The sequence below is a fragment of the Manis javanica genome, chromosome 15 (assembly GCF_040802235.1).
Source record: "Manis javanica isolate MJ-LG chromosome 15, MJ_LKY, whole genome shotgun sequence".
Taxonomy (NCBI): domain Eukaryota; kingdom Metazoa; phylum Chordata; class Mammalia; order Pholidota; family Manidae; genus Manis; species Manis javanica.
The window spans coordinates 26,365,907-26,378,896 of record NC_133170.1 but is presented as its reverse complement, the minus strand read 5'-3'; the positions used below and the strand labels follow the sequence as shown (position 1 = coordinate 26,378,896).

Genomic DNA, 12,990 nt, shown 5'->3' with positions numbered 1-12,990 from the left:
GTAAGCACTGGGAGACCAATAGGCACAGGTAGGGACTGCAGGGCTAGGGCAAAAAAATCCCTCTAGACTCAGCCACCAAGTTAAATTCAAAGTTGAAATTAAATTCATGTTAAATCACCCCTAAGGAAACACATTCTTATCCAGTAGTCCACAGGCCTCTGAAATTCCCAGGTCAGGAAGGCCTTACTTACTCCATCTGCTTCCATGCTCAGCAACCAGCCCTTTGGGAAGAAGGAAGTTCAAGTTCTCCGGGCAAATCACCTCCCCCACCCACACATCTTGCTCCGTGACCCTCTAATCTGTCCCTTGGCACCTCCCACTTGCTCCATAAATAATAATGGCCAACATTTGAAGAACAGCAGTTATGTGCCACTGGTTTAAAGGTTTGTACTATAAATTACTCATTCAGTCCTCACTGCAACCCTATGGCAAGGATGTTTTTATTATTATCCCCACTTGTCAGATGAGAAAATTAAGGCACTTCTTTAGAGCTAGGATTTGAACCCAGAATCCACCTTCTTAACACTGTGCTCTGTTGTCTCCTAGTAAAAGCCAGCATTAAATAGGTTCATGGTATTTACATTTATTCACATTTTGCTCCTTAAAATAACCTTATCAGATAAGTACTGTTATTGCCTACATTTACAATCAATGGCAGCGAGGCACAGAAAGGAACCTGGCGGGGCGGTACAGCCAGGATTCGAACCTGGCCTCCTGGCCCCAAACATCGCACTCTTTTTGTACTCCAAATGCCTCTCATCAGTAACCACAGTGCCTGTGGCAGCCAGCTTACACGGCTAGGGTTCGAGGGGCTACCATCACTGAACACACTGCCCCAGCCTTCAGGTGGCTAACAGCCAAACTGAGGAAATAAGACGTATCCATGACAAAGTTGATAGAGATCAATAAATTGTGATACATCCACACCACGGAATACTATCCAGCCCTAAAAACAAACTATGGAAACACACAACAGGGGTGATCTCAGAAGTGTTATTCTGAGTGCAAGAAGACAGACAAAAAAGGAATACACATTGCATGACTCCCATTTATATAAAATACAGAAAATGTAAACTAATCTATAGTGACAGAGAGCAGACCAGGGGCCAGGGATGGGAGATGTGGTTGGGGGATGTATTAAGGGCATAAGAAAACTTTGGGAGCGACGGAAATGTTCGTTATCTTGATGGTGATGACGGTTTTGCAGACAATTGTACATGTCAAAACTCATCAAACTGCAGATTTTAAACAGGCACTGTTGATGACATCAACTATAGCTCAATAAAACTGTTACTTAAAATGAAATAAAGGAGAGCCACAGGAGCAGAAAGGAAGAGTCCGCTATGACTGGGGGCTCCAGAGAGGTCTCACAAAGGCCACCTGAGAAGGACCTGGTCAGAGAGGAGAGGAGAAGGTTCCAGGCAGGCAGCAGAGGCAGGGAGGTCCTGAAGGCCAGCGGACAATCCCAGCAGCCTTCCCTGTCCCCCTCAGGAGGCTGTGCTGACTTGGCAGGCGCGGTGCAGCCTTCAAGCTCTGTAAGCAGGGCCGTGCCTCAGAGAGGAGTGTTCCATAGGGTGACCTGGGGACAGCGAGCAGGATGGAGAGGGAGGGTCCGAGAAAGGAGGCCGAGAGAAAGGCCACCGTGGCCCCTAGTCTGCTGTCCCTGCGGAGGCAGGAAGGGGTGGCCAGAGGTGGGCAGATCCCTTTCCCCAGCCTCTGTCCACACGGCCTCTCCAGCTCACCTCCGCTGCTCATGAGGATGCCAAGAAAATGGCACATCAAAGGATTGCTATTTGGACTTTTAAATGGCAAAAGCAATGAGGTGAGAAAGAGAGGGTCATATTTTTACATGTTTTGGGATTGTTTTCCCCTCTTTCTAAATGTGGATTTCAGATACCTAAATTCAGAATAAATAGTACAACTGTCCAACCATCCTGAGAGTGGGCAACACCACAAGATGACCAGGACCACAACCCTCTTCCTCCAGGCATTTTCATTGTGCCAGGAAGCTTTAGAGAGGCGTACCTGCGGCAAGGGACAGACTCGGGGGCCCACGGAGAAGCCCTTTGCCGCTGAAGCCAAGCTCAGCAACGGCCTGACGTGCCGGGCTGTGCGGCAAACAGGCCAGCAGGTGGCGCTCCTGCGTCAGAACAGGCGAGCTCCGGCTCCAGAGCTGGGCATTGACTACTAACGGGACAAGGCAGCAGGTGTGACGGCTAGCTGGCGTTAAAAGGTTAAACAGAGAAGATAAAGGGACGCCTACGGAGAATACGGCGCGGCGCGGTAAAATGGAAGTCTTCAAAGCCCGAGATCAGAGAAGGGACACAGAGGTCATCAGGCATTCCCCACCGCAGCTGAGGTTTGAGGGAAGACGCAAGTGAGACACAAGCGCAAGCCGGAGGCTCCAGGCGCTGCCTTCTGGGTGGTGCAGGCACCCCCGCCGGGCACGGCGCCCCCACCCTCGCCCCCAGCTCCGAGGAGGGGCCGCCTGTGCTGGGCTCTGGATTCTGGCTCTGGATTCCTTCTGAGCCGGCGACAAAGGCTCACGTCTTCAGAGAGCATTTTGTAAAATAAACAAGAGCTATGGAAACTGGTAAATATTTTGCCTTTCTGAAGCTACCACAAGAGATTCATACCCTGGGTTATTTCCCTGAAGAAAAGGTTTCTAGGCTTTATTTCTTCAGCTTAAAAAAATTTCATTTAATGGAAATGTTCTTCATATTAGATTTTTTACAGTTTCTCTGCTTTGAAAGTGAAAGCTGAAATTGCAGGTGGCCAGGTAAGATATTTGTTTCATCCATTTAAACTAGGCTTTCTGAAATACTAAAAACTGGCAGTGTTCCCTTCATAAGTTTTTATTAACCAATTTTATGTCGCTGTAAGAACTCAGATGCATTTCAATTCAAATGAAATGATTCGTTTCCTGGCTTACAATGGTATAGTCACTGGAATTATTGTTTTCCTCATTCTCCAGGTTGGTTAGCTAGCTTTACCATGAGATCTTCTGGTTCTGATTAAATAGTATTGAGTCACCCACCAGGTCCCCTTTATGATAAAAGTCCCCTGTGGTGATGATGGGGATGTTAGGACCTGGGTGCAGCCCCTGACCACAGAGCGTACTCTTTTGCTAGAAGCCAAATCTGCTCCCCTCTTCCATGCTCTGTAGTATCATGGCCAAGGATGAAAGACAGGCCACTGCACACATTGACGTGTGCATAGACACGTACTGCCCAGATCCTACAAATATACAGGTTGTCAACTTTGAAGAGGTATAACTGCCATCTTGGCCAAGATGGAGGAGTTTGGTAAATATCTCTTTAAAATGCACTCAGTAACTCCTAAAGGGCTGAAAGAATTGAAGACTCAGTGACTCTAAAACATATCAGCCCAAAAACGATCCAGCAAAAGGGCACTTTTATTTATCAGAAAGAACAAGCGCTTTGGAATCAGACAGACCTTCAAATGCTGAGTCTGACCCCCAACTCCATCACTTATAAACCCTGTCTGTGGGCAAGGTGCTAAGCTCTCTGAGGCTTGGTTTCTCTGAGAGATTGTGAGTATTTATGAGATGATGTAACATACTGCCAGGTGTTCTGTGGAACTCTAGGCCAAGGGGATGCTACACACACATATACACTCATACACACATATACACACCCACACATTCACTCACTCCACCATACATACAAGTTCCACAGTCACATAAGTTTGAAAAGCAAAACCCTCTTAAATACTTGCAATGTACATTAGTACATTAAAAGCGCTAAAGAATCCTGCAATAAAGAAACCTATTTAACTTGTTTAGCTAGTACTTGTTTAAACCCTCTTGGCCCTAGGTAACTGTTAATACCGTGCAAAACACACCTTTGAAAAAAAACATTGAAATAATGAACATATAGTTCTTAGTACAATGCAAGGTACATAATACATCTTAATAATGGTAGACATTACCATCTAAAATACTCTTTCCCATCACCTCCTGGATTCCTATAGCATTTCACTTCATGCATATAATGATAAAAACAGTAGTAATAGTAGTAACCTGTGGTTAACACTTGGGTGTTGGATCACACAGCTAATACATGACAGACCTGGGATTTGAACCAAGATGTGTCCAACTCCAAAACCATTACGCCATCCTGCTTCCCTATCCTCACTGGTCCCCTGCTGCCAAAGGTGGAAGGGGCCAGTCACCAGAGAACACTCCACCCAACAGACCCCAGGGGAGAAGCAGCCCCATGGCAGGTGACAGGCCAGGGCTCCTACCTGGCGCCGGACTCCATCCTCACTGACGCACTGGGTGCAGGTCTCCTCAGGGACACAGCTGCCTCCCAGTAGGACTTGGTGCGGGGGACAGAAGCAGCCTTCCAAGGGGTGGTCCCCACAGGAGCTCATGTTGCCCTCACAGTGCCGGGGGCAGCCGTGCTCACAGTGGCTGTACACCAGGGGTGGTGGGCAGGACATTGCTGCAGACAGAGAATGAGCTTCCTCTCAATGGCCCCACCGGAGGGTTTCAAGGTGGCTGATCATCTGACAAACGTGCTGAGGCAGAAATGACTGGTTTCCACCCACTTTCATTCTATCTTCCATAGAAATAGACCATGAAGCTGGGCACATGACCACCCAGAATAAAGACTACATGTCCCAGCTTCCTTGGCAACTACAAGTTCTGCCCAGTGAACTGCAGGAGCAGGTGCAGATTCACAGCAGTTCCCAGGAATCATTTTAAAAAGACAGCTGTGTTCCCTCCTTCCCCTATCCTGCCTTTTGGAAACTGGTTATAAGAACTAGAGCTCCAACTTAAACCATAAGGAAAAGCATACCCAAGTGAGGACGGGGCAAAAAACTCGAATCCAGTTCAAAACTCAGAAACAGCTGGAGCCACTTCCCCATTACTTGCAGCCAAATTGAATCCTAACTGCTATGTCAACCTTATATCCTTAGAAAGTTTTATGGTTCTTTCTTTTGAATACTGATATAGTTAATGCTTTTTTAAAATTAAGTTAGGAATCCACAGCTATGAAGAGTTAGTTGCCTTTGGAGAGAAGCCACGAGGTGATTCCCTTCCCCCTCTTCCAGCCCTTCTCAACCCCTTCCTCTCATTCTCACAGTGCCAGGCCAGGCGACAGAGAAGGTTTACAAGGATTTAGAGCACCAAGGTTTTTCCTATAAATGCACAATAAGCCAGCAGGTAGACAAATTAGTAAACAGGGAAGGTGCTGTCAGTAACCCCGAAACAATCACTTGCCCCTTGATATGCAGGCAGATTGAAAGGACCTACAGGCAATACCATCTACATGGACACAGAAAATCAGAGCTCAAAGGAGCCTAAGGATTGCCGAGTCTGACCATCCTGTTCTAAGATGCAGTGACCGAGGTCCAGAAGCACTGAGAGAGCAGCCGATCACCCGCTGAGCTAGTGCTGGGGTGCCCAAGTCCCCCAGCCCCTCGTTAGAGCTGTGACAGCTCTGAGACTCCAAGATGGTTCATTCCCCTCAAAAAAAAGTCAGGAATTATATTCAACAACTGAGGATGTTGAAGTTCACTGCATTCTTCACCCCAGTACCCCTTGAGGCAAGAGCCACATCTGATTCATTTTGGTATCCCCTACATGCCAACTCCAAGTAGAGAAGCTGACTTCGGGGAGATAGCTACACTAGCAATCCTGTGGCGTTTGTAATTAAGAAGTTTCCTGATATTCAAATGGCAAATTCCCACCACACTTCAACATCCTGCTCAAGCACGCCCACTCTGGGAGCCTTTGCTAAAGCTTGGTGGGACTTCAAGTTCACTGTGACATCACTCTGCACTTTGCTGGTACCTATGTATGTCTGACATTAAAATCGCATTTGTCTAAACTCTAGAAATACTAATAGAAAGGCTCATGCTTCCATTTACATAGAAATTCTACATTCTAATTATTTATAGATCTACCATCTTATTTGATCCTAAATGAAATCTTATGTGATAGGAAACACAGGGATTTTGATCTTCAAATAAAGAACTGGAGGCCCAGAGAGATTGAGCAAGCCCTCACCTCAAGTTGGCCCTCACAACTTGTAGGGGTGCATATGTACGTAGGAGACTCACCGCAGAAGTCAGCTGTCCTCCAATCCACGCAGACCCCGTTGGTCCTGCAGAGGTGGGCATAAGACGCAATCACCTCACACACTTGCTCCCTGTGGCAACTGTCCTGCTGGCAGATGTTGTAAAACGTGGCTGGAGCAAGAACCCTGTGGCACTCAGCAAACAGTGCCGAGAGGAGGACCTGGCAGTCGGAGCTGCTGGAGACAGGACAGTGCTCCTCAGGCAGAGACTGGCATGTCTGCCCCGGCTGCTGCACGGTCCAGTCTTGGACGAGTGCCTTCCAGTCTGTGGTGACCGTGCCATCCCTCAGCATGAAGTCATTGGCCCCGTTCTCATCACAGATCCCTAGAGAAGCGACGAAAGACAAGGCTGGTAGCCCTTGGGGCGGACACATTAATGCTGGAGACCTGGCCATTCTCCATCCCCACCAGTGTCTGAACCTTGCTACTAGACGCAGGAACATAAGCACCAGAAATCCTGAGGGAATCCAAAGGCAGGTTTATTACTATAAAAGGGGAGAGTCAAGAAGGTGTTCTTACCACAGAGACCATACATCTTTGCAGCAAAGGTCTTAGGGCTCAGCTGCAGCTGGAACTCATTGTTTTGGGGAGTGAATGTCAAGATGTGGCCAAGATGGTTGAATCTAAGCTCATGCATGATGGCGCCGTAGATACTGACTTCCATGTCCCCACCCAAGTAAGGGGCAGACACCAGTCTCCCATTCACTGCCACCTGCCCAAAGAAGAAAATGATTCATCTATAGCCAGGACAATAAGGAATCTGAGAAGTTCAGGGTTAGCTTCTTCCTGAAGTTACAGACAGTGCCCACACAAGTTATCTACAAACCCTGACATTTGTGAGCAGCTCTTCTAAAATAAAGGGGCTTTGTAGAGCTTCCCAGGAGAGCAGACTATTATAATATTGCACAGACGGCCATGCCCCTGGAACCTGAAAGCCCAAGGGTCACAGTGAACCTTGCGTCTGTGTCACTCAACAGGGGAGGACAACCCCTCCAAGATGGGCTGAGAAAAGTGCCATTTTCCCAACTCACCAGGTCCAGGCGTGTCTAAGAGGACTATGTGAAGTCTTTTTTTTTTTATTTTTTTGGTCACTAGCTCTTTGGAGGCCCCAACTTATATCATCTCAAACATATTAAGATATACTCACATTCCATGGTGCATATAATTTTTGCTGCAAAATTTTGGGAAGGCTTTTGGTTTTAAATTTGGGGGCTGCGGTTTTTCAACAATTACTGAGCATATTCAGGAGTTCTTGCAAAATGAGAAGAGCTAACCTACAAGTTGCTTTCACAGAAGGCAATATTTATGGTTTCCAAATGAACAAGTGAAGAAGTTGGCACAATGGAAACTTTTGTAAGCATTTAATCAAACATTTGTTTTTATCAGCTTTGCAGTTTTCTTTTTGAATTTTGGAGCCATGCATTTTGTTTAGGCCTTAAGTCTTTTCCAAGGGCCTAACTTAGGCCCTAAATAATTTCCTTTGAAGAGCTCCTAGACCCTACCTGCTGGGTTCATACTGCTGGGTGAACAACACTGATGTCAACCCCAATTTTCTACCAGCAGCAGAAACTGTCACAAAATTCACAGTTAAGTTCTTCCAAAAATGGATCCTTTCTTCCAGAACTGGGCCCAGAACAACATGAAATCACACCACAAGGGAACTGACAGTCAGCCCCTCTTAAGAAGGTAGGGCCCGACTAGTTAGGCAGAAGGCTGAGTCCCTAATTGCCAGTCAAACCAGCTAAAACTAACTGCCAGCAGAGGCTTCCCCAAGCTTCAGCTGCTCCTTGCTAGGGGGCCCACGGCAGCACCTCTCACCTCCATGTCACTGTGGAGCTCAACTGAAAGGCCATTATGCTTCACCTCGATGGACTTTATGCAGGCCTGCCTCGCCCCAGGGATGCAGGCACCATTATGGAGAATCACCTCCAGGTCCTGCTCTTTGTTTTGAAATAAGACGTATGAACAGCTGCCAGTCAGCTTGAAATCCTGCCCATCGAAGGTCACAATGTGCCGGGTAGAGCTGCCCATGCATACACCTGGACAGGGGAGAGCAAAGGAGGGTGTGACATTATCCAAACCCCCATACATGCAGAGAGGTGGGTATTGCTAAGTCACACACAGACACAAGAATTGAAACCTGAACGGGGCCTTTGAGGTCAAATGGTCTTAATTTTCTCCATTTTACAGGTTAGGAAATCGATTCTGAGAAGTAGAGTAACTTAGGTAAGTAAAACTTGGCCATTTAATATTTTCCTCAAGAAGGTTTAGAAGGACAAATATTTCATAAAAACTTGGCTACAGAATCATACTTGCAAAAGAACATAACATGCAAATGAATGATCTTCTCGAAAGCAGTACAAAATATCACCTAGGAGACAAAGCTAAGTTCCAGGGGTGTTACAACTTGTTGAAATCATGAGGAGCTAAGCAAATCATGAGCTCATGAGCTCATTGTAAAGAAAGTTCACCTAAAGATACATGTTTCCTTTCAGCTGCCAAGTGACTAATAATGGTCAAGTGGCCATGTTGACTTGATCTGGTAAGAGATCACCCAAGAGAAATATTTCCAAAGCCAAAACAAATGGTTAGATCTCAGCCCTCCCTCTTTGCCACTCCTTCATTCACATCATCAGCAAATTCCCAAGATTCCCATGCAAACACCCTTTGGGAATACTAATCATCTTGCAGCTACAAAAACTGATTCAGTGAATATCCCCCCACAGAAGACACCACAGCCATACATGATTTGAAAGCTAATCTTGGACCTAAATGATGTTGGAGGTGAGTATTCCAGACAAACCACAACCACATCTACAGTGGTGGGTAAATACAGTGGGTAAATTTTGGTAAATACCAAAAAAAAATTGGTTCAGGCACAGATCATCAATGCATGCTAAACTTAGTGGGGGAAAGTGTATTTCCATACCTTCAAAATATCTCTGCACATGCTAATTACTAAATGCATGGAGAAAACTAGTAACTCTGCAGTGGAGAAGCCTGGTTAACACCACCAAAACTAAGTGACCAAACTGAACATCACCAAAAATGGGACAAATTGATAGCATGTACCTCCTTCTGATACATCACAAAAGATACAATGTATCTTCTGGGATACACCTGACAAAATGTGTGACCTGAATTTAACCCAAGCTGAGGGACAGTCTGCAAAATTACTAGCCAGGATTCTTCATAACATCAAGGTCATAAAAATCCAAGAAATGCAAGGAATTGTTGCCTATAGCAAGAGACATAAGTAAATGTAATGTGGCATCCCAGGCTGAATCCTAGGCCTGAACAGAGACATTAGTGGGACAACTGGCAAAAATTGAACTGGATAAAGTGTTTTATAGATGCAAATTTCCTTATTTGGATCATTATACTGTGATTATATGAGATATTGCAATCCGGCAAAAGTACACAAGAATTCTTTGTACTATTTGTGCAACTTTTTTTATAAGTCTGAAGTTACTCATAATGAGAAGTTTAAAGACATTTTCAAAAAATAGCCAAAATCTAGTGCTATCACTCCTGAAGCCCTTCACTCATTTTAAGAGTATAAAGGGTCAAGAGGAGCACTGATAGATTGCATTGGAAAAGAGGTTCATTTGCACGGACCTGTTACTGTGTTGTGAGTCTCACATCCCCATGTGCCCTACACCAGGGACAAACGGGACACCCAAGCCTAGAGAGCAGGACTTTCAGGAGGCCACTCCCAGAGATGGCTTTGTATTCCGTGAAGTTATGGGGGACACTGGACCAGAGCCTGACACTACCTGAGGAATCTAAAAGAGAGAAGGCACTGCTATTGGCCAGAGTCAGCTAGGCAGCAAGATGGAGACTTGCTGTTTAAGAGAGTAGGTGTGCTCCACTCCAGTGGTGTGGCAAGGTGCCCGAGTCCTGGGACCAGATATTGGACCTACAGAAGGAATAATGACCTGGGATCGTTCTAAAAGTGATCTTATCTAAGAGCACCTCTGCTATAGCATCAGGAGGACCCCTGAGGAGAGAGAGCCCATGAGGGGTCGGCTGCAAAAACCCAGATGCACAGCAGGAGGAAGCAGCGGGTCATCAAAGGAGATAGGGACTTACGGACCCCAAGATGGAGTGTCAGAGGAACAACAAGGGGCCTCCTGAGAAATCCTCAAGAGTGCTGGCAAGGAAAAGCGACCACCCCAATCACCTGCCAAGCCAGAGAACAGAGCCCTCCCAGAGAAGCACTTCCAGCCCCCGTTCTGTGCCCCCAAGCCAGGAGAGAAACCGACCAGCCGCTTCTCCAGAAGGAGGAGCCCAAACTGGGATTAGTGAAGTGTTTTAACTGTGACTCAAATTCAACGTCTTGATTATTAGACATGAGCGGGCATCTCATTACCAAATTGAGAATTTGTTTTACAACTTAAAGAAACCACAGAACTCTTTATGAATAAGCAGAAATGACATAAAGTCTGGCAGCCTTGCCGTCCAGTCCAGGGAAACCATTTATCCCACTAAATAAATCCTAAAGGGAGACTAAGATATAAAACACAGTTTTGCTTTCATCCCACAGGCTGTGTCTATCCAACGTAACAGTCACAATCTATCTACTGCCACTTAGAAATCATCACCATCAGCCACTTCTCGCAAGCACAAGATAGATGGCCAACCGTCCTCCATGGAAGGACGCTCCCCACAGGTTTGCATGAGACAGAGCTGAATATGGCCTCCTCTTAAACCAGGCCACTGAAAGACCCACACCACCACCCCCAGCTCCCATGCAGCTGTAGGTGAGATGGGAGCATCTTCTGGGGACGTCTGCTCACCGCTGTGCCTCCACTGCACGGATTCCTAAAGGGTGACTTGCCAACTGCCAAGCTGAGCCCTGACCTCAGAAAATTACTTCTTCCTTCTGGTTATGCTTAATCTGGGGGGTGTCTTCTGAAGACACAGGAAGAGAACCAAATGAGAACACCCCCAGAGGACATGAAATGAGGACATCGGTGAAGGTAGTCTGTGCATGTGGTGCAGAGGGAGTGGGTGACTCTGGGTTAGTCAGCCTCTGGTCCGCCCTTCTGCCCAGCCCAGCTGAGAGCACCGCCCTTTCAATACGTTCCCGGCTGGTGACGCAAAGGACTCACAGGGGCAGGTCCAGCGGCAGCCGCAGGTCTCTTCCACCTTGATAGGGGACTGGCTGTTGGGGCATGAAGGCTTCAGGCTCCGGTCGCAGTTGACTCGATGACTCTCCAGCAAGGTCTGGCCATCTTGCAGGCACGTCACTGTGTGGCACTGATCTGGCAAGGTCCAGACATCCCCAGGCTGCCAAAGAAAGAACCTTTAATTCAGGAGGGGAATAGGATGAGGCACTATCTGCAGTCTAAGGCCATGTACAGTCACCTGACCCCTCTGAGTACATGGACACTAGGACTTGGACATAGGCCTCAATGGCCAGGAGACAAGAGGCAGGACAAGATTTACAGGCGGACCTCTGCCCCCAAAAAAACAGGATATAATGGTAAGGAGGGCCAGACCAAGACCAAAAGAGGGAGAGGTAGCCGGGGAAACAAGACCCCCAAGTACACATTTCTGATCTTTCTTTCAAAGTCAACAGAAAGAACTTACCATCTTCTCATTCCCATCCTCATCTATGCAAACTCTAACGAACCCTGAAATAAGACACAAATAAGATCTGAGTTCCCATCCATCACCCAGAAATTCTAATCCATTATCTGCTCAGGCCACAGGGACTAGTCCTGGAAGTGGACATAACTGAAAGGATTTGAGTGGTTTCAACAGTGAAGATGAAGAGACACCAGACTAACAGGTGGCTGCCCCACAGTGGGGCCGGCATGCTTGGCAGTTGTTAATAACTCTGATATAAACCAATGGTGATAATATGGCAGTAACTACAGTTCATGAAGCCTTTTCCTCTCTTATATGTAGCTCAGCACCTACTTATGGGGTGGGAGGAGGACATGGGGGAAGACCCCAGAAACGTGAAAGGGATCTTGAAGATTTCTACCAGGAGAGCCACCATCCAGCAGGAAAGGGCAATAACTATAGGTTTTAACTCAGAGCTTAGGAAAAAATATAAAACCTGGTTTTAAAAAATTGTATCTGGTTAAAAAAAGTTTCTAACCTTAAGTCCACTTAAACTATGGTATTTTGATGTGAGATTCTATGTTACTGTATTTCTAAGCCCTTTACACCCATGCTGAGGGTGAGTTCAGGGTGGGAGGAAGACCATAACGTGCCAGGTGTTGGGGTTCCTGCTTCTGTCTTCCACTTCTTTGTCCTAGACCCCGGATCCCTCTGCACAAGTCAGTATGGGCTTCTCTGCTAAGGTTGGCATGGACGGTGAGGCTGGGCAAGGGCTACACACAGAGAACCCTCTGGTAGCCCCGTGAAGGTTTGCAGGACAAACTTTCCTTATGCAGAAACTTAAATGTCCTAGACTATATAACAATCTTCATTCAAGGCTGAATCTTGTCTCTAGAACAAGATCTCTAGGTTTCATTGTTTTGTTTTTGCTTCTGAGGGCTGTTAAGAAAGACATCACAAACCCACCAGAGCACAGCTTGTGGAGGAAGGAATTTCCCAGGGTGACCATGGTGGGAAGATCTTCGATTCGCTGGAGCTTCATCACATTGGAGCTGGCCGCTGGGCCCGCCAAGGTCCTCAGCTGGGCCTCATCATACCGGTCCCCAATTCCAATGGGGAACACCATCACTCCTAGAGTTAGCAGAGGAACAAGAAAGAGTCTGTGTCAACCCACTTCGGCCAGATGGGCTCACAACACACTGACCTGAAGCTGTACCCATCTGTCTGGAGCCTTGTGCTTTCCAGGCTGGTCACATACCCATCCTGTGAGGCAGATACGCAGTCAGCAAATGTTAATGAGCTCCTACTC

The 12,990-nt window shown here is 46.8% G+C and overlaps 1 protein-coding gene across 3 annotated transcripts in view; it reads right to left on the bottom strand.

The window, feature by feature from the left end:
• Nucleotides 1-12,990, bottom strand: part of VWF (von Willebrand factor) — a 133,505-nt gene that overhangs the window by 28,588 nt on the left and 91,927 nt on the right. For all 3 annotated transcript variants that reach the window (XM_073223293.1, XM_073223294.1, XM_073223295.1), the window contains exons 32-38: nt 12,648-12,812; nt 11,703-11,746; nt 11,222-11,399; nt 7,926-8,146; nt 6,627-6,819; nt 6,091-6,432; nt 4,267-4,466 (exon numbers count right to left, since the gene is read on the bottom strand). In XM_073223293.1, coding sequence (XP_073079394.1) covers nt 4,267-4,466; nt 6,091-6,432; nt 6,627-6,819; nt 7,926-8,146; nt 11,222-11,399; nt 11,703-11,746; nt 12,648-12,812 — 1,343 coding nt within the window. The remainder of the gene's footprint in view (nt 1-4,266; nt 4,467-6,090; nt 6,433-6,626; nt 6,820-7,925; nt 8,147-11,221; nt 11,400-11,702; nt 11,747-12,647; nt 12,813-12,990) is intronic.